General features: G+C 39.5%; 1 protein-coding gene and 1 long non-coding RNA gene across 3 annotated transcripts; one reads left to right on the forward strand and one right to left on the reverse strand.

Annotated features, from left to right (window-relative positions):
- Positions 1-25: 25 nt before the first annotated feature.
- PP2D1 (protein phosphatase 2C like domain containing 1) lies at positions 26-18920 on the reverse strand. 2 transcript variants are annotated; one of them, XM_024742044.1, is made up of 3 exons: positions 18517-18920; positions 13277-14320; positions 26-869 (listed from the first exon to the last, which is right to left on the reverse strand). In XM_024742044.1, exons 2-3 carry the CDS (start codon positions 14274-14276, stop codon positions 61-63), a joined length of 1809 nt encoding a protein of 602 aa, XP_024597812.1. In that variant the 5' UTR covers positions 14277-14320; positions 18517-18920; the 3' UTR covers positions 26-60. The 2 variants fall into 2 exon arrangements, with proteins under 2 accessions (XP_024597812.1, XP_024597811.1); XM_024742043.1 differs by lacking the exon at positions 18517-18920 and adding an exon at positions 17529-17771.
- On the forward strand, positions 16437-24835 carry LOC112397779 (uncharacterized). The gene is made up of 3 exons (XR_003002874.1): positions 16437-16664; positions 18162-18265; positions 23241-24835. It is a non-coding gene; the product is annotated as an uncharacterized LOC112397779 (long non-coding RNA).
- Positions 24836-25717: the final 882 nt, after the last annotated feature.

Below are 25717 nucleotides of genomic sequence, written 5' to 3' on the forward strand. Positions count from 1 at the left end.
TAAAAATGATTTGTGTGGTGTTGATGTTATCCTAGCATCTGGTTCACTGAAGAATTGTCTTCATGTTTTTGCTCTCTGGAGATACTCGCTTCCATTGAAAAGTGTGACCATGACTGTAATGTTGTCTCTGGAGCCAGCCGCCAAAGCAGCACTTACAAGTTCACGGCTGATATACTCAGCAGCACCTCCATAGAAACTCTTAGTGCATGATCCTTTCTCTTTTTCACTTGAGTCTTTTGGCACACCATCTACACTGGTTGGTCCATCAGTTTCTTTCTCACTGCAAGGATCACGCTTAGTCATTTTTGGTGGAAATGTTCCTATATTTTTAAGGTTACGAATAGAATATTTTGAATCTGACAAATTTTCTCTTGAATTTATAGTTGACACACGTTCTTCAGATTTGCCCTGAAACACTATGTGGATGTTAGTTTCTGGTTTAGATGTGTTTTGTTCATCCATTGGGAAAAGCAGAGACCCTTTGGATGGTGACAATTTGTTTCCTGTGATAGAACACTGTGCTTCTTTATATACTTGAAAAGCTGTCATTGTCAGTGCAGTGACTTCCTTTGTATCCAGAACTTCCCAGAGTCCATTAGTAGCTAAGATAAGGAATTGACATAAGTCATCTATAGGCACAGAAATAGTTTGAGGTGCTGGGATAATGAATTTTTTCAGTTTGAGATTTCCATGAAATCCAAGTCCTCGTGTGGTTTTTGTTTGCCCTTGTAGGAGCCCGTATGGTTCATGTGAACTAATTATTGCTCCATTCTGAAGTACTCTTCTTCTTTCATCTGTGTTTCGTGTAGTGTGTTCTTTGGTTAGGCAGAAGCCTTTCCCATTTCTGCATAAGACTGCTTGCACATTACCTAAAAGATTATTTTTAAAAATTGATCCTTGAGATTTATAACCATTTATATCAAAGCATGCTGTTAACTTCATAAATAGAAATCAGGCCGCTCAAAAATATTTTTAAAATATATGTAGTATTGATATCATTATTAGAAGATTTACAGTAATTCAGATTTCAAATGGGGGGGCTAATTTATTCCTCATTTTTAAGCAATTTAGTGTTTAAAATACTGAATTTAGTACTAAAATAACTACAGATAATGAAAAATAAGTAATTTTTTTATGAAGCAGCTTCTGAGTGTTACATATTTGTAGAATCAAGAATTGAACTTTTTTATAACCAACATATATTCCATAGAGCAGACATTTTAAAAATGTTTTAATAAATGCCTTTTCAATTAAAAGTACAAACTTTGATTTTTTTCTAAGAGTGCAGTTAGGTAAATTTTTAACTGGTCAAAGTTAAAACCTGAATATATTATAGGTATGGGTGATTAAAAAATTAGAAAGCCACTGTTAATGTCCATCTTATTAGGTTTGTTATGTGTGTTAAAAAGAAATTGTCAGCCTCGTGAAGAAAAATACGTGTTATTAATGTATTAAATGGTTAATAGCTAACCAACATTAAACCCTTTGATTGAAAACTGAGGTATTAAAAATCTGATTGTAGTTTGTTCATGATTCAGATGAACCTATGATGTGTGCTTTATTAAAATCTTAAGAAAATCTTATAATGCTCTGAACAGATTGAAGGATGGTTGTATTACCAAAATTTTCTTTGGTATATGAAAAAGGACTCAGAATCCTTTAGTTTGTTAGGAAAAATTGACTTTCCCAAGTTTTTAGGAACATAATTGTATATTTATAACACCTATGAGAGTTAATATTGCTGGAATCATAGGCAAAATTTACGTTAGAATATTCTGATTTCAAACATGGCACTGTACCTGGAATCAGAATTTTGTTGTTGCAGGTCTTCATTTCTAATCCCCTAACGTTTTAGGTAAAGGGATTTAGGTTTCAGAAGGTAAGGTTCACACACCTAATATGTTGGACAGAGCCTGAGCTGGTGAAGCATTAGTGTCAGGCATAGCGTCAGCCTGTTGGCTCATTTACATAATGGCAATTGTTAATATCTGAGTTATTGGATGGGACCAAAAGATGACTGTGTGGAAAATATTTTGGAAACCTGATAGCTGTATAAATGATAGTCCTCAAAACTGAATGACCTCTTTTATTTGCGGTTTGGTTATTAATATATTCTGTTAAATTTTTGCTGGTCACTCTGTTTACACTCTGCAGAAGAGAAATCAGTAAAATAATTCTTGACTTCTGAGTTTTAAATTATTGTACCAGCAAAGCAGCATGGGTTGGTATTGAACATGCCAACTGGGTAGACTGAATTGTTCTCTTAGGAGAACATATGGTTCAGTTCCTCTTTTAAATTAGAAAATTTCTTTGTTTGTGTACCTACACATATAAATAGTGCGACCATAGCTCTGGAAACACAGGGGCTCAGAATAGTCAATCCACTGACTTCTAAATGTTTTATTTGCATGTAGCAAGCCAAAGCTCACTCAGCAAAAAGAAAAAGCATTGTGTTTCTTCTGTGTGATTTGAAAAGCATTTAATGTGATTATGTAGTTACAGTGGAAGGGTAATACGTTGGTATTTTGATTTTAGTTGCCTCTGCAGAGAGCTTGGTAAACATCTTAGGTACTACTGTTTGCCTTTTTTTTTTTAATTGCTGTGCTACAGAGTAGGAAATGCCATTTTCATTGATTTTATTATTGTGAACATCCCCTAAGCTCAGCACAATAAAATTTTCTAGAAAATGAGGACAGTAAGTAATGGCTGCAGGTTTTGCCCTGCCATTGACTTGCTATCTGATTTGAGTTATTTAATTACTTGGACAGTTGATTCATCCTGATAAATGGTGCCTTCTGACTAACTCACATCCTTAACCTTTGTGAATTTGCATGAAGGAAGAAGAAAATGAAGGGGAAGTACCCAGTGTTTCTCAACTATTCGTGCATAGCTCAGGAAATAGAGGATGATACGAGGCCCTGGAAGAGTATCAATGGAATAGAAATGGCGAAAAAGTGGATATGCAGAGTTAATAGTTGTATTTCCTGGACCTCGGGTTGCATGTGCTGTCAGCTGCAATCGGGGTTGTTGAAAGTGGTTGTCTGCATTAAGCTGAAAGCTAGAATAGAATAATGAACAAAGAGCTTCAAGGAAGATCGGAAATTGGAGGGAGATTTAAAAATAACACTGTATATCCATGTGTCTTGGAGAACTGAAGAGAGAGGAGCAAGACATGACAGTTTGAGAGATTGGCTTTAAAGAAGGGTTCCTATAATATCTGTTTGGAGGAAATGAGAATAAGCAGTGAACTGTGATGAAGAAGACCTTTACACAAAAACATAATGAATCTGAGCATAAATGAGTATTCAAATTCCTAGACATAAAGTTACCAGCTTTCAGTAGTTGGAGAGATGGTGCTGTTCGGAAAAATGTTATCAAACAAAAGTGGAACCTGAAACTAACAACATTGTAAATCAGCTGTACTCCAATTAAAAAAAAAAAAGGAACAGTGTTACTGGAAGGGCAACATGTTTAAGGACATTAATGGGAACTAAAATGAACTGCTTTGAGATGATATTTAAGCCTTTTTAAGATGACACGTATGGGGTCTTCCCTGGTGGCGCCAGTGGTTAAGAATCCGCCTGCCAATGTAGGGGACATGAGTTCGAGCCCTGCGCCAGGAAGATCCCACATGCTGAGGAGCAGCTAAGCCTGTGCGCCACAACTACTGAGCCTGCTCTAGAGCCCACGAGCCACAACTACTGAAGCCCGCATACCTGGAGCCAGTGCTCCACAACAAGAGAAGCCACCACAATTAGAAGCCTGCACACTGCCACGAATAGCCCCCACTCGCCGCAACTAGAGAAAGCCTGTGCGCAGCAACAAAGACCCAACTCAGCAATAAAATAAATAATAAAATAGATGACACGTATAGTCAGGCAAAGTGTTCCTTATGCAGAAGGCAATGACATAACTGCCTTCTGCAATTGCTGGGTTGTCTCTAGTTTGTGAAAAGGAGTGTCCCCGTCAACTTCAGAATGACCTCTAGAATCAATCCCAAACGGAATTCTAGATCTGAATGAGCAAGATCTTTTTTTTTTTTTTTTTCCAGATGGGGCCATGAAGGTCATTTAAATGGAAGTTTTAGGAAAGGACTGGAGGAAAGAGTAAGAGAAATGTTACATGGTGATGAGAAAAGGAAACATCCCTAAGGTGCACGAGTGCCCTGGATAAAAAGATGGCTTGGCTTAGAAGCAGCAGCATGGGGAAGAGGAAAGTCTTGAGAGCTTGCTACTTGGTACTTCAATCCCAGTTTTGTCTGTGTGACTTTCATTAAGTCACTTTATTTCCATAACAATTTACCACCTGCAGTATTTTTTGTCGAGTTTAAGAAGGTAATTTAATAAGTAGACGCTTGACAAAGGTTATTTTCCTTTCTGTTCCATGAAGGGGAAAAGCAGCTGAAGAGAGTATCCAAAAGAGATTGAGATGAAGCTATGAATGTTTCATTTCAGACCCATTTAAAAAAACACTATAAGAAAATCCTTAAAAAGAGTTATAGGCTTAAGGGAGTAGGGAGCAAGAACTTGGAACTTGCGAAATGAGGAAATAGTTATTGGAGAAAGAAAAGGGAGCAGTTGAAAAGCAGCATAAACAGGAAATTTAAACCCTAGTGAAGTATCCCTAAAATGGAAGCATAGTAGAAACACCTGTAGATGAAGTTAGGAAAACAACTTACATCCAGTTTTTTTCAGGATTCTAATTTTGGCAAAAGGCTGAAATTGTAAGCATGGGTGCCATGTATTGACTCTTCCTACTGGTGATTAGCATGAGAGCCTTATTGATGTGGAGCTAGTTTTCACTGTATGTTCAAAAGATTCCTTTGATTGTTTTGTAAGATGTGTGAGCATGAAACTCAAGTTCACCATTTTCCAACTGGAGCCTAACAGTACTTCACACATCAGTCTCAACTATCTGTCAAATATTTGTTGATTATATTCTCAGAATCCAGTTTGTATATATGTGAGTCCACATATATACAAACCAACATACCCCAAAAAAGGGAGATGAGGAAGGAAAAGTCTATAAAAGGTCAGTGTTGTTTAAGAATATGTATATGTGTGTGTGTGTGTATATATATATATATATATATATATTTTTTTTTTTTTTTTTTTCCCCTGCTTAAGGTGATTCTGGAGTTGAATTCGGTTTTAGGGGGAAAAGATGGGGCTGGAAGTAATTTTAAAAGCAACTTATTTAACCACTAAGGACAATCACATCTAGATAGGAAAATCACAACAAATTAAAAGATCTGCGTACACAGCATCAGTTGTGAATGAGGAAGGTGAAGACACATAAGAATGAAGGGACACCTTAGAAGCAGGAAGCTGCTGGTGTTCATTTGAAGTAATGAGACTTTAAAGGACATGGGTTCTGGCTCACTAATGATATAACCATATATAATAAGGCTTTGGTGAGCCTCAAGCTTCTACTAAAATGGGATTATTCTTACCTCACAGGTTGTGAGGATTAGATAAAGGAGTCATTGTTAACCTTAAGAAGAGAGAAGAAAGGGGGCTTGAGGAACAAATAAAGAATTGTGAGTAATAGGGAAGTAGTGGGTAAAGTCATGCCTTGGCCTCTGGAGCTAGAGTGAGCTCACAGGACAGAGAACAAGGACACTAGGAAAAAAAGGTAGTTTCTGGGGCCTCATTAAAAGAAGGTATTAACAAATATGTATAATCTAGACATAAAGATACTGGAATAGCAGATACACTAAAACACTCAAATATTACAAAGGAGCAGTAATGTGCCAGTGTGGGTCTTGGATTGACTCCCACTGAGAATAGGAAAATATCCTGGATAATGTATATACTTTTAAGTCATGTACATTGTTGAGCTAGTAAGAAAGTAAAGAATTCTCCCATCAAAAGAATAATGGCTGAATCCCAGAGTATGCCAAGAGCAAAAGCCAGTTTTTACCTGAGAGCATTTATTGAGCTGAATAACTGAGCTTAGACTTTTCACGGGGTTATGGAACAGGAAACAAAACCTAGGGCTTGTTCAGGGTGGGGAAAACTAGTCGTTCTCCCCAACAAAGCTAGGAGCCCAAAGAACCACGCCCTCACTGCAACATTGAACCAAAAATAAATATATGCCTCTCACCCACCACGCAGACTGCCAGAATAATGGACTATTTCAAACTGATGCTGAACAGTGGAGGAAAGAAATATGGCCTTGCAAACACCTTGATTTTGGTCAACTAGCCTCCAGAACTGTGAGAATGGATTTTCGTTGTTTTAAGCTGCCAAGTTTCGGCTAATTTGTTATGGCAGCCCTAAGAAACTAAAACAGCAAGCATGCAAATAAGCAGGGAAATACTACCCATAATACAATGAAAAATCAATTGAAACCAGCCCAGAACTGATGCAGATGTTGGAATTAGTAGGCAAGAACTCTCAATGTTATAAGTGCATTGCCTGTGTTCAAAAAGTGAAATTCAGACATGGAAGATAATTTTAAAAATCAAACTTCTGAAGATGAAAATACAAAATTTAAAATGAACAGTACACTGGATGTGATTAACAGCAGGTTCAATATTGCAGAAGAAAAGATTAGATATTGCAGAGTAAGGATCTCTGAAAATCTACTCCTCAGGAAAAGGAATGAGAACACTGACAAGAATTGTTAAAGTCAACTTTTCTAAAATGCTGGAAATTAACCAAAGGCTTGCAAAAATCTGAGAAACATTGAAGAGAAACAACTTAAAGTAGGTAAAACCAAGTGGTCATGTCCTTGTAACTTGGCCTACTTCCAACCACTTGTCTTCAGCTCTGCAGTAGCCTTGAAAACCAAACGTTTTATAGTGATGCTAGCTCTGCAATCAACAGTCTAGCAGCCTCTGCAGGAGAAAGGATGGCTTTAGACCTCCCTAAAATTATCTATCCCCGGAGAATTGTCTTTATGTGAACTATCTTGCAAGTCCCTGAGGAAAGCTCCATTCTCAAATCTTGTCATCATTTGACTTGACTCAGAGCTTACTCCATGCAAATAACTCATCCTCAGTGTGTGCCAAAACCAATCAGCAGCAATTGTTTAAAATCACACTTGCCTGAGGCAGTGAAAGCATCTGGGGATGACAAGAGGATCAAAGCATCCTAAGAGACTACTGCAAAAAATATAAGAAAGAGCTGAAGAATGAGAACTTATAGAGGGTTTTGAAAAGCTCAAACATACTCTTGGGGAAACAGAAAAGCATGCACATGTGCAGGCTGTATACATGCCCAGGACCTGAACAAGCCTTAATTTCTCACCTGTGACTAATCTTGATGATTAACACAAGTAGGAAGTAAAAGCATAGGCAGAATTTTAAACTGCCTGCCATGTTTTACAAGACAAGCCTCAAAAAAGAGCCTCAGCAAAGACTGGAAGACATGCTATTAGTAGTAGGTATATAAGGAAATCTCCATCTAGTCCTTAGCTGAACACTAAGATAACCAAGCACAGGCTTTTTGTCTGCACATGACAGAATATAGACTCTACAGAATTAGTTCATAAAAGTCACAAAACAAACAGTAGCAACAACAAACCCTGGAGAGGGAGGGCATCTATATTATTTTAAATGTCCAGTTTTCAACAAAAAAAGAGTAATGAGAGAGTAATGAAACAGTAATGAAAGCATAGCCAATATACAGGAAAGAAAGTCAATAGAAGCTGTCCGTGAGGAAGTCTAGGCATTAGAATTAACTGCATGAAAAATGTTTTAAAATTTATCAATAGGGCTTCCCTGGTGGTGCAGTGGTTGGGAGTCCACCTGCTGATGCAGGGAACACGGGTTTGTGCCCTGGTCCAGGAAGATCCCACATGCCACAGAGCGGCTGGGCCCATGAGCCATGGCCGCTGAGCCTGCACGTCCGGAGCCTGTGCTCCGCAATGGGAGAGGCCACAACAGTGAGAGGCCCGTGTACCGCAAAAAAAAAAAACAAAACAAAACTATCCTTTTAAAAATGAAAAAATTAACACATTCCCAGTTTAAAAAGACTGAGAGAATTCATCATTAGTAGACTTTCCATACAAGAAATGCTAAAGGGAGTCTTTCAGGCAAAAATGAAAACACTAGATTGTAACTCAAACCCACACAAAAAAAGAAAGGTAACTACAGTTGTCTTTCAGTATCTGGGGAGCACTGTTCAGGACACAACAGATCTGTGGATATTCAAGTCCAATAGACAGCCCTCCATAGCTGCAGTTCCATATTCACAGATTCAGTCAACCATGGATTCTGTAATAGTGTGTTTACTATTGAAAACATTCAGCATATAAGGGGACCCACACAGTTCAAACTCATGTTGTTCAGGAGTCAACTGTATATAGGTAAATATAAAACAGTAAAAAATGTATTTTATTTTTAACACTTTTATTTTCCTGTCTTATTTAGAAGAAAGCTGCATAAAACAATAATATAAAACTTTATAGGCTTGTAATGTGTAAAGATGTAATTCTATAAAGTAAAAAGAAGGCTGCAGGAAATAGAGCTATAGTGGAGCAAAGATGCCATATATATCTTGAAGTTAAGTTGGCATTAATGCAAGCCAAATTGTTTTTAAGTTAAGATTTTATTATAATCCTCAGAATAGCCACTAAAAATATATATTTTAAAAATATATATAGTAAGAGGGGGCTTCCCTGGTGGCACAGTGGTTGAGAGTCTGCCTGCCGATATTAAAATGATGTACTAGAAACTATCTAATACAAAATAATACTCATCAAGAAAAAGAGGGAGAGGACTCCAATCAGTAAAATTAGAAAAGGAAAAAGAATTTACAACAGACACCTCAGAAATACAAAGCATCCTAAGAGATTACTACAAGCAACTATATGCCAATAAAATGGACAACCTGGAAGAAATGGACAAATTCTTAGAAAAGCGCAACCTTCCGAGACTGAAATGATCCACCTCCTAGAGTAATGGAAATAAAAACAAAAATAAACAAATGGGACCTAATGAAACCTCAAAGCTTTTGCACAGCAAAGGAAACCATAAAGAAGACGGAAAGACAACTCTCAGAATGGGAGAAAATATTTGCCAATAAATCATTGGACAAAGGATTAATCTCCAAAATATATAAACAGCTCAGGCAGCTCAATATTAAAGAAACAAACAACCCAATCCAAAAATGGGCAGAAGACCTAAATAGACATTTCTCCAAAGAAAACATACAGATGGCCAAGAAGCACATGAAAAGCTGCTCAACATCACTAATTATTAGAGAAATGCAAATCAAAACTACAATGAGGTATCACCTCACACCAATTAGAATGGGCATCATCAGAAAATCTACAAACAACAAATGCTGGAGAGGGTGTGGAGAAAAGGGGACCCTCTTGCACTGTTGGTGGGAATGTAAATTGATACAGCCACTATGGAGAACAGTATGGACGTTCCTTAAAAAACTAAAAATAGAATTACCATATGATCCAGCAATCTCACTACTGGGCATATACCCAGAGAAAACCATAATTCAAAAAGAGAAACCATAATTCAAAAAGAGAAACCATAATTCAAAAAGACACATGCACCCCAGTGTTCATTGCAGCACTATTTACAATAGCCAGGTCATGGAACTAACCTAAATGCCCATCGACAGATGAATGGATAAAGAAGATGTGTTACATATATACAATGGAATATTACTCAGCCATAAAAAGGAACGAAACTGAGTTATTTGTTGAGATGTGGATGGATCTAGAGACTGTCATACAGAGTGAAGTAAGTCAGAAAGAGAAAAACAAATATCATATATTAACACATTATGTGGAACCTAGAAAAATGGTACAGATGAACTGGTTTGCAGGACAGAAATTGAGACACAGATGTAGAGAACAAACATATGGACACAAAGGGGGGAAAGCGGCGGGGGGTGGGGGGGTTGGTGTGATGAATTGGGAGCTTGGGATTGACATGTATACACTGATGTGTATAAAATGGATGACTAATAAGAACCTGCTGTATAAAAAAAAAATTAAATTAAATTTTTAAAAAAAGGATGACTAATCTTAGTTGAGGAAAAAAAAGAAAGCAGTAATGGAGGAATAGAAAAACAAAAGATGTATATATAGGAAACAAACAGCAAAATGTCAGACATATATCCTACCATATAATTAATTACCTTAAATGTAAATGAATTAAATACTTGAATCAAAAGGCAACGTTTGGCAGAATGGAAAAACAAACAAACAAACATGGTGGCTGGCTGAATAAAATCCCCAAAGATATCAGAACCTAATCTCTGGAGCCTGTAAATATTACCTTATATGGCAAAGACTTTGAAGATGTGATTAATGATCCTGAGATGCTTAACACTGGATTGTCTGGGTGGGTTCTAAATTCAACCACAAGAGGGAGATTTGGCTACAGACACAGAAGAAGGAAATGTGCACATGGAGGCACATTTGAGATCAGAGTGATGTGGCCACAACCCAAGGAATACTGGCAGCCAAGCAGAAGGTGGAAGGAGCAGGGAACAAATTCTTTCCCACATCCTCTGGAGGGAGCACTGCCATGAAGACATTGGGCCAGTTATGCTGGTTTAGAACTTCTTGAACTGTAAGAGAATAAATTTCTGTTGTGTGAGCCACCAAATCTATGGTAAATTTGTAACAACACCCACAGTAAATGAATACAAACAAGATCCAACTATATGTTCTCTAAGAAGACACTTGATTCAAAGATAAAAAGATGGGGAGAAAAGGCTGTATCAGTGAATATACTAAAAATCATTGAGCTGTAGACTTTACCTGGATGAACTGTGTGCTTTGTGAGTTGTGTCTCAATAAAGCTATTAAATATAAAATCATTGGGGAAAAGGATATAAGGGATCAAATAAGAATCCCATATGTTTATAAGGAACTAGTGTGGTTAATTAGAAGTGTAAAAATTTGTGGTTTATTTGATGTGAAAAAAGTGTAATTGGTTAATTAGAAATGTAAAAATTTGTGGTTTATTTGATATTGTGAAAAAAGTGTAATTATGTATGCTGTATCAATATGTTTGAGTTTTAATCCTGTGAGGATTAAGTGAAGTAAAATAAGAGAGCACCAGGAGAAGTGATAAAATGCAATATAAATGAGAAGTACTAAGAACAAAAAGTCAGGAATGTCTGTTTGGAAGGACCTTTTTCCACATGCACAAATTCAACACTTATTCAATGACTGTATCACCACACTAATGTTTCATTATAAAGTGAGGTGGAGTTTTTTTCTTGGTTTTAATTCCAGAGTTGTGATGATACTGGTATTTGACAAATTTTAAACAAGAAAAATGAATTCCCTTGCTATCTTTATAGGTCTTGTTTTATAAAATACAAAACATGCCCTTGATAAATTTGTGTGAACATTTATTTTTTGTAACTCATTTAAATTACTTTCTTTTAGGAGCACTTTTGTATCATAAATCAGGACCTCCCTTTCACAAGTTGGATTTTTTCCCCCTACTTATTTGTTTCTATTAGAATGAAGGATGCCCAAATGAAAACATTTTAACACAGTTATGTATGTAAGCCTGTAAATTAGATCCAAAAAAATGTTTGACCTGGAAATTAGAACCTGCCAAACAACAGTGGGCTTGGAAGTAATGAATCATAGTAAAGTGAACATTTGATGATAGTATCTACTTATTGAGTATCTCGTATATTTTCCTTTAATTTCCCAGGATCCATGATATCAAATGATATTTTCTAATAGAGGTCCAAAGTCCAAGGATATGGGTCAGTTCCCAGATTAGTTTGAAATCTGAAAACTCTCCATCCATGAAGTAGGCCTGCTCTGAAGCACTTTGGAACCTCAGGGTAGGGCCTGAGAAATGGCAAATGCTCCAAGGGAATTGGCATTGCACTTGGCTCCATGGTATTGCTTCATCTGGTGTTCTCATTTTGGGCTCACAACCAGAGTTAGATCAGAAACAGGCCGGCTTCCAGGGACCTTGACATTGTAATGGTCTTGGTGAGTATATCTGGCCCTGGTGTGGGCCAAAGTCCCACTCCCTGAGGCCCAGACTCCTCAGAATCTGGAAGCAACCCCCTTCAGAGGCAGTTTGATTTCCAACTCCAATTTCTATTACCTCTGACACCTTGAACAAATAATTTCACCTCTCCGAGCTTCTATTTTCTCATCTGGACAATTGGGTCAACACCACTTAGAAATGGCGGCAGGGGTTGGGAAGGAGAACAGATGTGGTTTAAGGGTCCAAACTTGCAATGAGCAGTAAATATGTCTTAGAGGTCTAATGCACAATATTGGGAACAGAGAGAACGTATATATTTTAATCATCAAACTTGCTAAGAGACTAGAACTTAATTTTTTCAACCACTATAAAGAAATGATGATTATGTAATGTGATAGAAGTGGTAATTATCACCACAATGGCAATCATGTTACAATATAAAAATGTATCAAATTAACATGTTTTGCTTCTTAAACTTACACAATGTTACATGTCGAATATATATTTTTTAAAACAATACTTAGATATCTTTAGATATCAGAGTTCTTGGAAGACTACATGAGAAATTACTCTGTGCGCAATATTCAGTAAGTGGACACTGTCATTAATAATAATTCTACCAAGGGGTGGTGGAACCCTAGTTAAGCATCTCATGGAAATGAGCATGGAACTCAGGTTAACTTGGCTAAAACTGTTTTACCTCTGGGCTTTCGATTTTGGCAAGCTCCTTAGCTAGAACTTTAGCACAGCATGTCAAAAGAATTGCTTCTTGAAATAAAATTAAAAGAATCCAGCCAAAATTTTTGGAGAAGGAAATACACGCCTATAAAACTGAATCATGAACGATTGTTTTTCCTAAGATGAAATCGATGCAACTTGGCCAGTGAGCACAAGAGTGACCTGTTGCAAATATGTTAGTTACCAGAAAAACTGACCAGTTTAGCAGCTATACTAACAACACTCAAAGAACTTTCCATTCTCCGGAAAAAGGGAAGTGTGGGAAATGTTTTGGTTTCATTCCGATCTGAGCAAATGTAATAGATTTGCTTTGCCTTTATCAATAGTTGTGTTGCTACCCCATTTAGAAAACGTCATGTTTTGGTCACATTATTTCATGTACGTGCCTCCTTGAGACGTAATTACAATTCATTTTGTGCCTGCAAATCTACATTTAAACTGTGGTTATTGCTCGTTTCTTAAATTGGTCAGTGAAATATCTGGGCACTAGTAAGTCATTAGATAATAGGTCACTAGATAATTCTGGAAGCAAGAGAGGTTTTGCTGCCAGGAATAAAACATGTTAAGGTGTAACCTGGCACCATTCAATATACATACCAGTGTTTGCAATATGTAGCACTCCAGAAATTATTTTCGGCATCCCCTGGAAAGGGACCAAAGAAGCATCAAGGTCATTGGATCTTCTCAAAGACTTCTTAGCTTTGGGACTTTTAATGTTGCCTTCCAATATGCAAGTAACTGCAGAACAGCCGCTCCATCGAGCCCGGGACACTTCTTTCCTTCCAAGACGTAAAAGCCTGTCCATTCTCCAAAATGCTTTTGCAAAGGCTTTGTGTATGTTCTCATACTCACTTTTCAATGCTTTTGTCTTTTTCTTTATGGAGGAGAAGGTGTCTTCTATAGCTCTGTAGTCTTCTCTAAACACTGTGTGAAAAGAATTGATTACTTTTTGCTCTTCAGGGGTCATTTGGTAGGAAGGATCAAGTCTGGAAAGTTGGTGGAGAAGTAAAACTGGGAGTTCCACTGATGTCAAGTCTGCTGCCGAGGCACCGTGATGTCCATCAAACAAACCAAAAAAACACACATTGGGTTTGTTGCCAAAATTATTCACGACAGTGAATCTATCATTCATGTCAGCTTTCCAGGTAGAATTCCTGTCTTCGCAAATGGCTGCTCCTTTAATTAATAGGTGACAGATTTTTTGAGGATATATTGAACTCTTGGGAATGTTATCAATAATCTTATAGTAGGCTGGTATTTGTTTCTTGCAAAGGAGCTCAGAAGCATTATTAATGCTCTGTAAGATTTTTTCAGTAAATGCAAAAGATGACAATAGTTTAGCAATGATGGACTGCCTCTGATCAGCAATCTCTGAGAGCCCTGGTTTCTTCCCATCCATCCACTGAAAGCCCAATGTAGCCAGAGCTACATGCTGCTTTTTATGGAGGAATATTCCAGGTAGGTCCGTTTCATGCTTGCATATGGAACAGGGAAATGTGATCATCTCATTGTAGACCTGCACTTCGTGATGGTCTCTTCTTTTTCCTTTTAAAATGCTTTCTTCTCCAGGTAAGTGGGACTCCCTCATCTGAATCATATGTCAGTTTTCTTGTGTACAATTGCCTTGATTTCCAAAACACTCTGCAAACAGGATAAAAGATATTTACATGCCTGGAATGATGCACTGAAAATCTCTTCAAGCAGGCCCCTATCTTTGCAATTTGTTTTGGATCCTTGAGATTTTATATTGGCCTAGAATATTCTTATTCCTCTTTCTGTGATTCCCCCCCAAAACACATAGTAAGTACTTAAGGAATTGGTGATTGGCCTGTGCAGCCCCAAATGGAATTCAGCAAAATCTCCAGAAAGTCAGCTAGACTTCTAAGAACAAATACTCAGCACAATATTTTATCTAGGCAAGTGAAGGTATATCCTTGAGATCTAGGAATGTGATTTCAAATATAAAGCATAATTATTTTTGTATTTGATTTTGTCCTAATAATAAAATAATTTATTTATATAATATTATATAAAGAAATACAATAATTTTTAAAAAATGCTTTTGTCCTAATTAAAGAGTTCTCAAGAAAATGAAAGGGAGATGCCAAAACCAAGCAGAATGATGAAAAGAATGGATAGTAAGGACAGAAATTTTTAGGACTGCAAAGGGAAAGAGGTATGGCCTGAGGAAAGAAGAGGAGCTGGATAATAAATTTCCAGAAAGCAGACATCCTTTCTTACACTCCTTCCTATCTGAAGCATCTACAACAGTACTCAGCCTATGAAGCCATTTGTATCCATTTTTATGGGCAATTCCTAGGGCAGGAGATCTTTGAAAGGAGATCTTTGAAAGAGGTATGAGAGACCTGAAAAAAAATGCTTTGGTTACAAAATATTTTAAAACCTGAAAAATCAAAGTTAGTGACTTTAAATGTTTATGAAATGTGATATCTTAAAACCAGCTAACTTCCAGATGCAAACTAGTATTATATATATAGGATGGATAAACAACAAGGTCCTACTGTACAGCACAGGGAACTATATTCAGTATCCTGTGATAAACCATAATGGAAAAGAATACGAAAAAGAATATATTCAGTTATATATTGATATAACTGAAGTACTTTGCTGTATAGCAGAAATTAACACAACACTGTAAATCAACTATACTTCAATAAAATAAATTTAAAAAATGAAAACAAACTTATGGTTACCAAAGGGAAAAGGAGGTGGGGGAGGGATAAATGAGGAGTTTGGGATTAACAGATACAAACTACTATATATAAAATAGAGAAACAACAAGGCCCTACTGTATAACACAGGGAACTATATTCAATATCCTGTGATAAACCACAATGGAAAAGAATATTTAAAAAGTATACATATGTATAACTGAATTACTTTGCTGTACAGCAGAAACTTAACATTGTAAATCAACTATACTTCAATTTAATTTTAAAAAATTAGCTAACTTCAACTCAACTCATATATGAATTGTATTCGATATGGGTATATTTAGTCTGCTCCTTTCCTTATGTGTATTTAATTCCCTGATGTGCGCAACTCTATTGGATACAGCTACTCATCCCTACAGTAAAATTTCATTTACAAATTTCCCCTCCATAAATGCTCATTGAACTATTAGCCTAGTAGCAAGCTTTCCTGGCTTTGCCTCACCAACCAATTTTGGTTTCTTTTTTTGTTTTGTTTTTCTATTTTTAACTTTTTCTTTACTCAGTTATCTTAATTAAAACAATATATTTTATTAATGTTGTCTATAAAATGTACAAATATTTGGATTTAGCAGCAGAAAACCACCATAAGAATCTAAAAGAAACTTGTTTCTTTTTTTAATGGAAAAATTTAAAATCACACAGAAATGGAAACATATAATGAGGCCCCATATACCCATCACCAGCTTCAACCATTACCAACATTTTTTCACTCTCGTTTCCACTGTGTCCTCAGCCACATTATTTCATTTTACTCATTTTTGCTGGAGTATTTTAAAGCAAACCCCCCAGTTCTATCAATCTCACTCATCGATATTTCAGTATTTAGTCAGCATCCATTCACTTCTTCAATACCTACAACAGGCCAGCTACTGTACAGCTACAGTGCAGCTTACGAATAAGGCTGGTGTCTTGCCCTTGAAGCTATGAGGGGAGGAGTCTGTAGTCCCACCCACCCATGTGCTCATACAAAGAACCAGACAGGTCAGATGAAGCCAGGACAGAGCCCCATGACAGGGCTCAACCAGGGGCCCAAACTTCATCTGGCTAGGAATGGCACCATGACACTTGAGAAGCCGACCTAGAAAAACGCTCAGTTGAGAAAGCAGCAAGGGCTCCAAGGCCAAACCAAAGGGATGACCAGCTAGCAGGCAGAAGGATGAAGACGACCCAGCCGAGGAGGTGGACAGGCACACAGAGAAGTAGTGGAAAAAATGGGTACCGGCAAATCTTTTCAGCTCTCTGACCAAAATGTATGTCAAATATTTTAAAATTGCTATTATTTGGTAATATTCATATAAAGGATACAGTTATTCTGAGGCTTGTAGAACTGTTGGGACAATATATAAGGCATACCAATTCTATAGTTAGACCTAGAGTCATCAGATAAAAATAAAGTTATATCAGAATTTTATTTTCCTATATAGAGCCATAATACAACTCTCTCTCACGTGGAGCCATTCTTAGAATGTAATGCATCTTCATATATTCGTTCATTCATTCATTCATTCAACAAACACTTGGATGTCTGCAATTTGCCAGGTACTGGTTTATTTGCTTGGGATAGAGATGCGAACAAAGGCATTTTCTGTAATGAAACTTGTATTCTGATGTGAAAGACAGACAGTAAATAAAGGAAACATGGGGCTTCCCTGGTGGCGCAGTGGTTGAGAGTCCACCTGCCGATGCAGGGGACACGGGTTCATGCCCCAGTCCGGGAGGGTCCCACGTGCCACGGAGCGACTGGGCCCGTGAGCCATGGCCGCTGAGCCTGCGCGTCCGGAGCCTGTGCTCCGCAACGGGAGAGGCCACAACAGTGAGAGGCCCGTGTACCACAAAAAATAATAATAATAATTAAAAAAAAAGGAAACATAGAAACACATAATATCAGAGATAAGTACTATCATGAAAAATATAGCAGAATAAGAGGAGAGAGAGAGAGACAGAAGCCCTTTTTGTATAAGGTAGTCGGAGGAATATACCACTCCTCCACGTACATAGTCTAACAGGAAGCCAAAGTTTCATTTGATGACTGAGAAAGTGGAGGAAAAAGAAAACTGCAGATATAATTGTTCATTGACTACATTTGTTATCCAATACAAATGAAGAAACGTTACCTGAAAGCGCTATTAACTTCCATGTTCCTTTGGGATTGCCACCATCCTTTACCCTCTCTTTACCACCTTTCCCAGCCTCTGTTCCTCCAACCTGGCTAGTGTTGACAGTGGTAGGAGTAGAGGGGTGGGTGATAGTGGTGATGGTGGTGATGCTGGTGGGAGGGTCCCCTGACTTGCTGGTGGACCTCTCTGCTTGGAATGTTTACTACATCACTTGGAACCTCAGTCAGAACTCACTCTATGATTCTGAAGAACTGTGAAGCAATAAGGTCACAAATTGTGTTAAGTAACAAACTTGTCTTTGAAATTTCTGAAATAAGGATCATTCATTGAATAGACTGCCTTATGCCTGCATAATAAGACTTAAAAAATGAAAAGAGTGGGCTTCCCTGGTGGCGCAGTGGTTGAGAGTCCGCCTGCCGATGCAGGGGACACGGGTTCGTGCCCCGGTCCGGGAAGATCCCACATGCCGTGGAGCGGCTGGGCCTGTGAGCCATGGCCACTGAGCCTGCGCGTCCGGAGCCTGTGCTCCGCGACGGGAGAGGCCACAACAGTGAGAGGCCTGTGTACCGCGAAAAGAAAAGAAAAGAAAAGAGTGACTCTCAATTAATGTACAGTTGTCTTCCCACTCAGGGGTAAGGTATCTCAAGCCATCTCTCCAGCACCCCTTCCTACCTGCCCTGGAGAGTCTCGCCATCCCCACTCCCATCCTGCCGCCCCAAGTCACTGCTTGAAAGGTACGGGCTTTTTGGTTTTTGCACTGTATTTCTTGAGGCTAACTTTATTCCTGGTCGATATCTTTAGTTCCTAGGTTCTTAATCCACAGCGGCCTTCCACTTTCTCACCCCAGGCCTGTATTAGAACTAGAGTCTTAGAACAGCTTGTTTGCATATTGAAGAAGATTGGACAAGCCCGACTACTTACTGGACATCACCACGAGCACGTATTCCAGTCAACCCCAAATTAACATGTCCAAAATGGAACTCACCACCTTTCCTCCAGAATCATCTCCCACCATTAACTTGGTTAGGCTAGAAAGTATGTTTTCCAGAATCCTTTTCCCTGTGTGGTTCCAGGTTAGACTTGCAAGAAAGGAATTTGGGGGCAGTACATCTGAACGCTGCCATGGTTCAATGAGATGATCCCAGATGCAGAGGTGCCTAGCAGGTCCAGCTTGTCCTCGCTCCCTCTACGTTGCCAACAGCAGCCCCAGATCCACCAGCAAGCGGACTCCCAAAGGCAAATACTCCCTCCAGATTCCTCCATCAGCATGCCTTCTGTGGTCCTACTTCAGTGGCTGGATATCCTTGGCTTCTCAGACTGGCTACGGACTCCTCTGGTCCTTCCAGCTTCCTTTCCCAGATGTTCAGTTGCCCGGCTCCTTCCACAAATTGTGTGAGGTCAGATTTCAACAATGAATTCTTTTTTTTTTTTTTGCCGTGGCGAACGGCACATGGCATCCTAGTTCCCCAACCAGGGATCAAACCCACACCTCCTGTATTGGAAGGGCACAGTCTTAACCACTGGACCTCCAGGGAGGTCCCCCAGAATGAATTCCTTATTCCGTAATTCCTTCACACCACACATGCAGGTGTACTGCCGGATCACTCCCAGCAGCTGCATCACACCCATGCCACGTCAGTGTGGGAAGGTTACTGAGGCAGTTCTTTCAAGCAAGTCCTGAGTCTCCTGTCAGCTCCAGCTCCCGGGCGGGGTCAGGTATCTCTCTTAGGGTGGCTGAGTGTTCATATCTCCACATGCAGCCCTCAGGCCCACTGGTGATTAGGGTTGTAGGAAAACCTCCTTAGAAAAGTGACTTAGGGTCAACTTCTTTCCAGAGAGGCAAAAATAGAGAAAACATATTCCTGAAATACTTTGCAAGGGAGCAGTTGGGTCTATCTCTACATGGATTCTCAGTAGCTTCTTTTCTTCCAAAGTGTATTTGCTGTCTGTTAATTTTGTCTATGAATTGATTAATTATTTTATGTTATTTCTTTTATTGACAAAAACAGGTACTTCTATGTATTTATTAGACACCCAATGACACCTTTTTAAAATATTCAAACAATACAGAAGTATGTAGAGGAAAAGAAGAGATCTTCCTTTCCCCAAAGTTACCACTGCCAAAAATTGGGTGTAAATTGTTCCAGACCGGTTTCTATGTATTTTCATATGTATGTGCATGAAAACATAGACACAGTCTAATTTGAAATTCAGATTTAATTTGCTTACAGTCAGTTGCAGAAATTCTAAATGTACAGCTTGATGAATTTTTATACAGGAATACGCTTGTAGACTCCATTAAGTCTTGTTTTCTGTATCTTAAAAAATAACATGGCAGCATAATCGTAATATTATTCTGTAAATGTTTCCCGTCACTTACTAGTATGGGGTCTAGTACGGGGTGATGATTTTTTAGGTTGATAGTCAGTTCCTAACAACCTACTCCATTTTTTTTTTTTTTTTTTTCCATGCTGCATGGCTTGTGGGACCTTAGTTCCCCGACCAGGGATCAAAGCTTGGTCCTTGGCAGTGAGAGTGCTGAGCCCTAACCGCTGGACCGCCAAGGAATTCCCCCTACCCCATTCTTTTTAACCACTGTATTATATTCTACAGTAAGTGTAAGCATGTAACGTAGATTATTGAACCATTTACCTGTAATGAAGTGGTTGTTTCTGTTCTGTTTTGTTTGCTATAATAACATCACAATGAACACGAACACAGAGGTCCAGGCCTCTTCATGTGGATGCTGCTACTTGCGGGATATCCGACCCACGGAAAGTCAACACAGCAGAATGAAAGTAGCAAAGGCTTAGGAGCACGCCGGCTGGACTCGAATCCCAGCTTGCTGCTGGTTTGTTGGTGCTCTTAGGTTATCTAGCCATTTGGGACCCCAAGTTTGTCAGCGGTGAAATAGAGATAATACTAGGAGCCTTGCTGGTTGATGTGAAATGAGCGATGTCTGTCAAACACTGAGCACAGTGTACAGCGTAGATGCTCAATACGTAATTGTTATTAATATTAACATAGTAACATTATTTAGTCTCCCCACGTTCCACAACCACCTTTGCATAAACATTTCCATTAAATTCTCTCCCTATGATCCACTTTCACCTATTTGTTTCTTTCTGCTCACTTTCGGCCCTGCTTATGTCTATATCCATCCTCACCACCCTAGCTCCATGTCACCTTTACACACACACACACACACACACACACACACACACACACACACACACACGTATGTAATATGTACATATACATGTTTCAAAAGCAACTTAAAAGAGTGGGCAGGAAACGATGCAAAGGTATTTCAGGGTCTTAAGACTTTGTCCTTTTTTAAAATTTATTTTTGGCTGCGTCAGGTCTTAGTTGCGGCATGCAGTCTCTTTGTTGTCGCGTGCAGGCCTCAACTCCAGTTGTGTGGGCTTAGTCACCCCGCGGCATGTGGGATCTTTCCAGACCAGGGATTGAACCCGCATCCCCTGCATTGGAAGGTGGACTCTTAACCACTGGACCACCAGGGATGTCCCAAGCCTTTAATATTCTTGAGAATATCACGTGTCCACTAAAATGACAACTTGTACTACGTTTGCCCAAATATAAAGAAAAAATAAAGAAACCTTCTAAGGTGGAGGATTACATAATTAATGTACAAAAAATAATTTGAAATACAGGAGAAAAAAGAACCCACTAGATATTACAACAAGAAAATAATTTAGAAATAAACCCGGGACTTCCCTGGTTGTGTAGTGGTTAAGAATCAGCCTGCCAATACAGGAGACACGGTTTTGATACCTGTACCGGGAAGATCCCACATGCCGCAGAGTAACTAAGCCCATGAGCCACAACTACTGAGCCTGTGAGCCACAGCTACTGAAGCCTGCGTGCCTAGAGCCCATGCTCCGCAACAAGAGAAGCCACCGCAATGAGACGCACGCCCACCGCAGTGAAGAGTAGCCCCCGCTCGCCACAACTAGAGAAAGCTGACACGCAGAAATGAAGACCCAATGCAGCGTTTAAAAAAGAACGTTTTAAAAAAAAGAAACTCAAAAAAAGTATGAGGGAAAAATTCATATGAAAAAAACTGTAAAACACTACCAAGAACATAAAAGAAAATATGAATAAAGGCAAAGACTTCAAAATTCACGTATCAGCGTTCACAAATGAAATACTAAAACACAGCCATGCTCATTCGCACGTGGATTGTCTTTGGCACTTTCGTAATACGATTTCAGAATTGAATAGTTGCAACAGAGACTACAGGGCCTTCAGAGCTTAAAACAGTTACTACCTGGTCCTTCCCAGAAAAAGTTTGCCACCCTCTGTCTTGCCCAATGCCTTATGCTTACGAGTCCATTTCGAGTAATTTGCTCTATAGAAACAATTGTGGGTATGCACCAAGGAGACGTGCATCAGAGCAGTTATATTAGCATAGTTGATAGTCAGGAAAAACTGGAAACAACCCAAATATCTCTCAACAAGAGTATATTAGTTATCTATTGCTGCATAGTAAACTACCACGATTTAGTAACTTAAATCAACATATATTTATTACCTCATGATTTCTGTGCAGCACAGCTTGGGTGGGTCTTCTGTAAGGCTGCCATCAGATATTGGTCAGGGCTAGGTTCTCATCAGGAGGCTCAGCTAGGGAAGGATACACTCACAAGTTCACTCATGTCGATAGCAGAGTTCATTTCCTTGCATTTCCAAGTCGGAGGACCCTGGCTTCTTGCTGACTGTTCACTGGAGGTAGCCCTCAGTTTCCAGAGGCTGCCCTCAACCTCCTAGCCGTGTGGGCCTCCCAACATTGCATCCATGGATAAATCTTAAATGCATGTTACTAGGTAAAAGATGCCAATCTGAAAGGGCAACATATTGTATGATTCCGGCTACACCACTTCTGGAAAAGACAAAACTACGGAGATAGTAAAACGATCAGTGGTTTCTAGGGGTTGGGGGGTTGGGGGGAAAAAAAGTTGGGGGGGTGGGGTGGGAGGGATAAATGGGTGGGCACAGGGGCTTTTTAGAGCAGCAAAACTATTCTGTATGAAACTGTAATGGTGGCTACATGCCATTATACATTTGTCAAAACTCACAGAATGTACAAAGAGTGAACTTTAATGTAAACTATGGACTTTGTCAATAACAACGTATCATTGCTGGCTCATTAGTTGTAATAAATGTACCACACTATTGCCAGATGTTAATACAGTGGAGGGAAGGGAGTGAAGGGGCATGTGAAAAATCTCTGTACTTTCTGCTCAATTTTTCTGTAACCCTAAAACTGCTTTAAAGATAAAGTTATTTAATTTAAAATATGTATGTGTATGTGTAAGTAGAAACATTGTAGGAAACTATCTTTCTGGAAGTGTATCCACTAATTTTATTTTCCCAATTTGTGTCTAAATAAACAGTCAAGGGTGTAGGAAATTAGAAGATTGACCATCTTGGGCAGGAAGAGAGGAATTCCTTCACTATTAGATAACTACATCAACCATTCATTTTATATCTTGAGTACTTGCAGGAGTAGATAGTAGATATAAAGTCCAGTGAGAGTTCTTTGCACTTGAGGAGCTCAGTGTCATGAGGAAGAGAGACACACAGATGCATTACTGGATAATAACAAAGCCGGTGCTTATTTATGTTTCTTTTTCTGTTTTTTTTTTTTTTTTTTTTTTTTTTTTTTTTATTGGCTGTGCTGCACAGCTTGCAGGATCTCAGTTCCTGGACCAGGGATCGAACCCACGTCCCCGACATTGGAAGTGCGGAGTCCTTGGACCACCAGGGAAGTCCCTGCTTATTTCTAGGCATTCCATCCACATTGTCTCACAGTCACACAGCCTTGCAAACAAGCACCATTAACCCATTTTACAGACAAGGACCCTGAAGCTCTGGGTGGTGAGTTACCTTGCCCCGAGTAAGCAACAGAGCTGGGAGTCAAGTTCAAGTGTGTTAAACAACAAAATGGGGGACTTTTCTACGATGCCAGGCAAGGAGGTAAAATCAATTCATTTTGGAAGACGAGGACCGTAACAGGTGCATTTTGTGAAGGAAGTTGGAGTCTCATTACTTTGAAGTTCAAATACACTCACAAGTCCTTCCTCTCCTTTTCACTCTTCTTGCCCTTCTCTCACTGGAATAAATTCTTTCACTTGTCATTCTCCCCTCTGAAGGCCAATCCATGACCTGTGGCTCAATGGAAAGGTGGCCAGAAAAGAAAATACTGAAAGTCACCCCACCTCCCCAGTGACACCCCTCTTCCCTGGTTTGGTGTAAACCGCCCGTCAAGTTCAAGTTTCCTGGATGTTCCACAGCTAGGATTGTAAAAGTGGAGATGACAGACACCAGCCTGTGTGGAAGAGAGTTATATTTAGCTGTCCTTTAGGAGCTGGATCTCTGGATATCACAGAGATTCTGGTACAGCCTGTTACTGTTTGAGGGCTTCTGGGCCTGAGGCAGAGAAAAGGGAGTGGGTGGCTTGCTGACAGTTTTTATAAATACCCAGTATTTATTCAATGGCAGAAACACACAGAACACACAGAGCATGAGAGGAAAGAACACAGCTCAGCTCCATTCATCCACTGGGCCCAGGACCAAGCTCTTCTAGTCTGTCCTGAGCCAGCTGCAGCCCTGTGTCTGGGGAAGTCACCTGCCTGCCTGCTGGAGAGGGAAGGAAGGAACAGAGAACAATGACGCCCTTGTGAAAAGCCAAGGTTTTTGTGTGTTTGGTTTTGTTTTTTAAGTTTATTTTCTAATCAGGTCACTCCTCTGCTTAAATCCTTTCAGTAGCCAGCCACTGCTTTTAGGATAAAGGTCAGAAGCCCTGATATGGCAGATGAAGCTGTGCAGAAAGCCTCAGCCTGTCTCTTCCCACTGTCCCTTTCTTTTTTTTTCTTTTTCTTTTCTTTTTTTTTGCCACACTGCATGCAGCTTGGGGGATCTTAATTCCCCGACCAGGAATTGAACCTGGAACCTCGGCAGTGGAAGCACAGAGTACTAACCACTGGATTGCCAGGGAATTCCCCCACTGACCCTTTCTTTAAAGTTCCTCAATCATGTCCACACTCTGCACACCTCAGGCCTGTACATGCTATTCCCTCCACCCTGAATGCTTTTCCTTCCTTGTCACTCAGTTAATTCTAACTCATTCTTAATCTCTCACCTAAAACATCACTTCCACAAGCTGAATTTGAGCACCATCAGAAAAGTGTTTCCCAGGGCTTCCCTTGTGGCACAGTGGTTAAGAATCTTCCTGCCAATGCAGGGGACAGGGGTTCGAGCCTGGGTCAGGGAAGATCCCACATGCCGTGGAGCAACTAAGCCCCTGCGCCACAACTACTGAGCCTGCGAGCCACAATTACTGAAGCCCACACACCTAGAGGCCGTGTTCCACAACAAGACAAGCCACCGCAATGAGAAGCCCACCCACCGCAATGAAGAGTAGCCCCTGTTCTCCGCAGCTAGAGAAAGGCCCGTGCGCAGCAACGAAGAGCCAACGCAGCCAAAAAAAAAAAAAAAAAAAAAAAAAAAGTGTTTCCCAATGCCTCACGTGAATCCTCTGTCCTTAAAAACCTTCACAACTCCTGATACTTTCCCTTTATTTGAGTGAGTTTCTAATGATGCATTTGTGTGATGATTTAATTAATGTCTGTCTCTCCAGTCCTGCCTTGCTTGCTGTTTTAACCCAGGGGCCAATGCATAGACTTATAATAAGCAGATATACCTGCCATGTGGGGAGAGCTCCATAAATATTTGTTAGATAAGTAAATGAACACGTGAAATAAGTGTTTGCACACTTAAATATTTAGGATTTTTTTTTTTTGTCTGTGCCCGCACAGTTTGCAGGATCTTAGTTCCCCGACCAGGGATTGAACCTGTGCCCTCAGCAGTGAAAAGCCCAGAGTCCTAACCACTGGACCGCCAGGGAATTCCCTATAAATATTTCGTTTTGAATAAAGGGAGTAAGAAAGATCCTGATCCTTTTCCCTCTTCCTCAGTTCTTAGCAGTGCCTTAGTCTGAGGCTCCTGCCCCAGAAGCTGACCAATAGTAGAGCTAAGAGAAAGAAGAGTGGAGTGTGAGAAACTCTTAGACTCTGTTGGGAACTTGGCCACCAAGCGGTTTTACCCTCTACAGCTGTGCTGCCCAAAATGGTAGCCACTAGCCACGTGTGCTATTTAAATTT

This window comes from Neophocaena asiaeorientalis, unplaced genomic scaffold, assembly GCF_003031525.2.
Source record: "Neophocaena asiaeorientalis asiaeorientalis breed wild unplaced genomic scaffold, Neophocaena_asiaeorientalis_V1.1 scaffold154, whole genome shotgun sequence".
Taxonomy (NCBI): Eukaryota; Metazoa; Chordata; class Mammalia; order Artiodactyla; family Phocoenidae; genus Neophocaena; species Neophocaena asiaeorientalis.

Excerpts from the sequence above, each read along its gene's own strand:
- PP2D1 (XM_024742044.1), bottom strand. The coding sequence starts at position 14,276 with ATGATTCAGATGAGGGAGTCCCACTTACCTGGAGAAGAAAGCATTTTA. Across the intron at positions 870-13,276 it reads GCTACATATTGCAAACACTG|GTAATGTGCAAGCAGTCTTA; the intron begins GTATGTATATTG and ends ATAATCTTTTAG.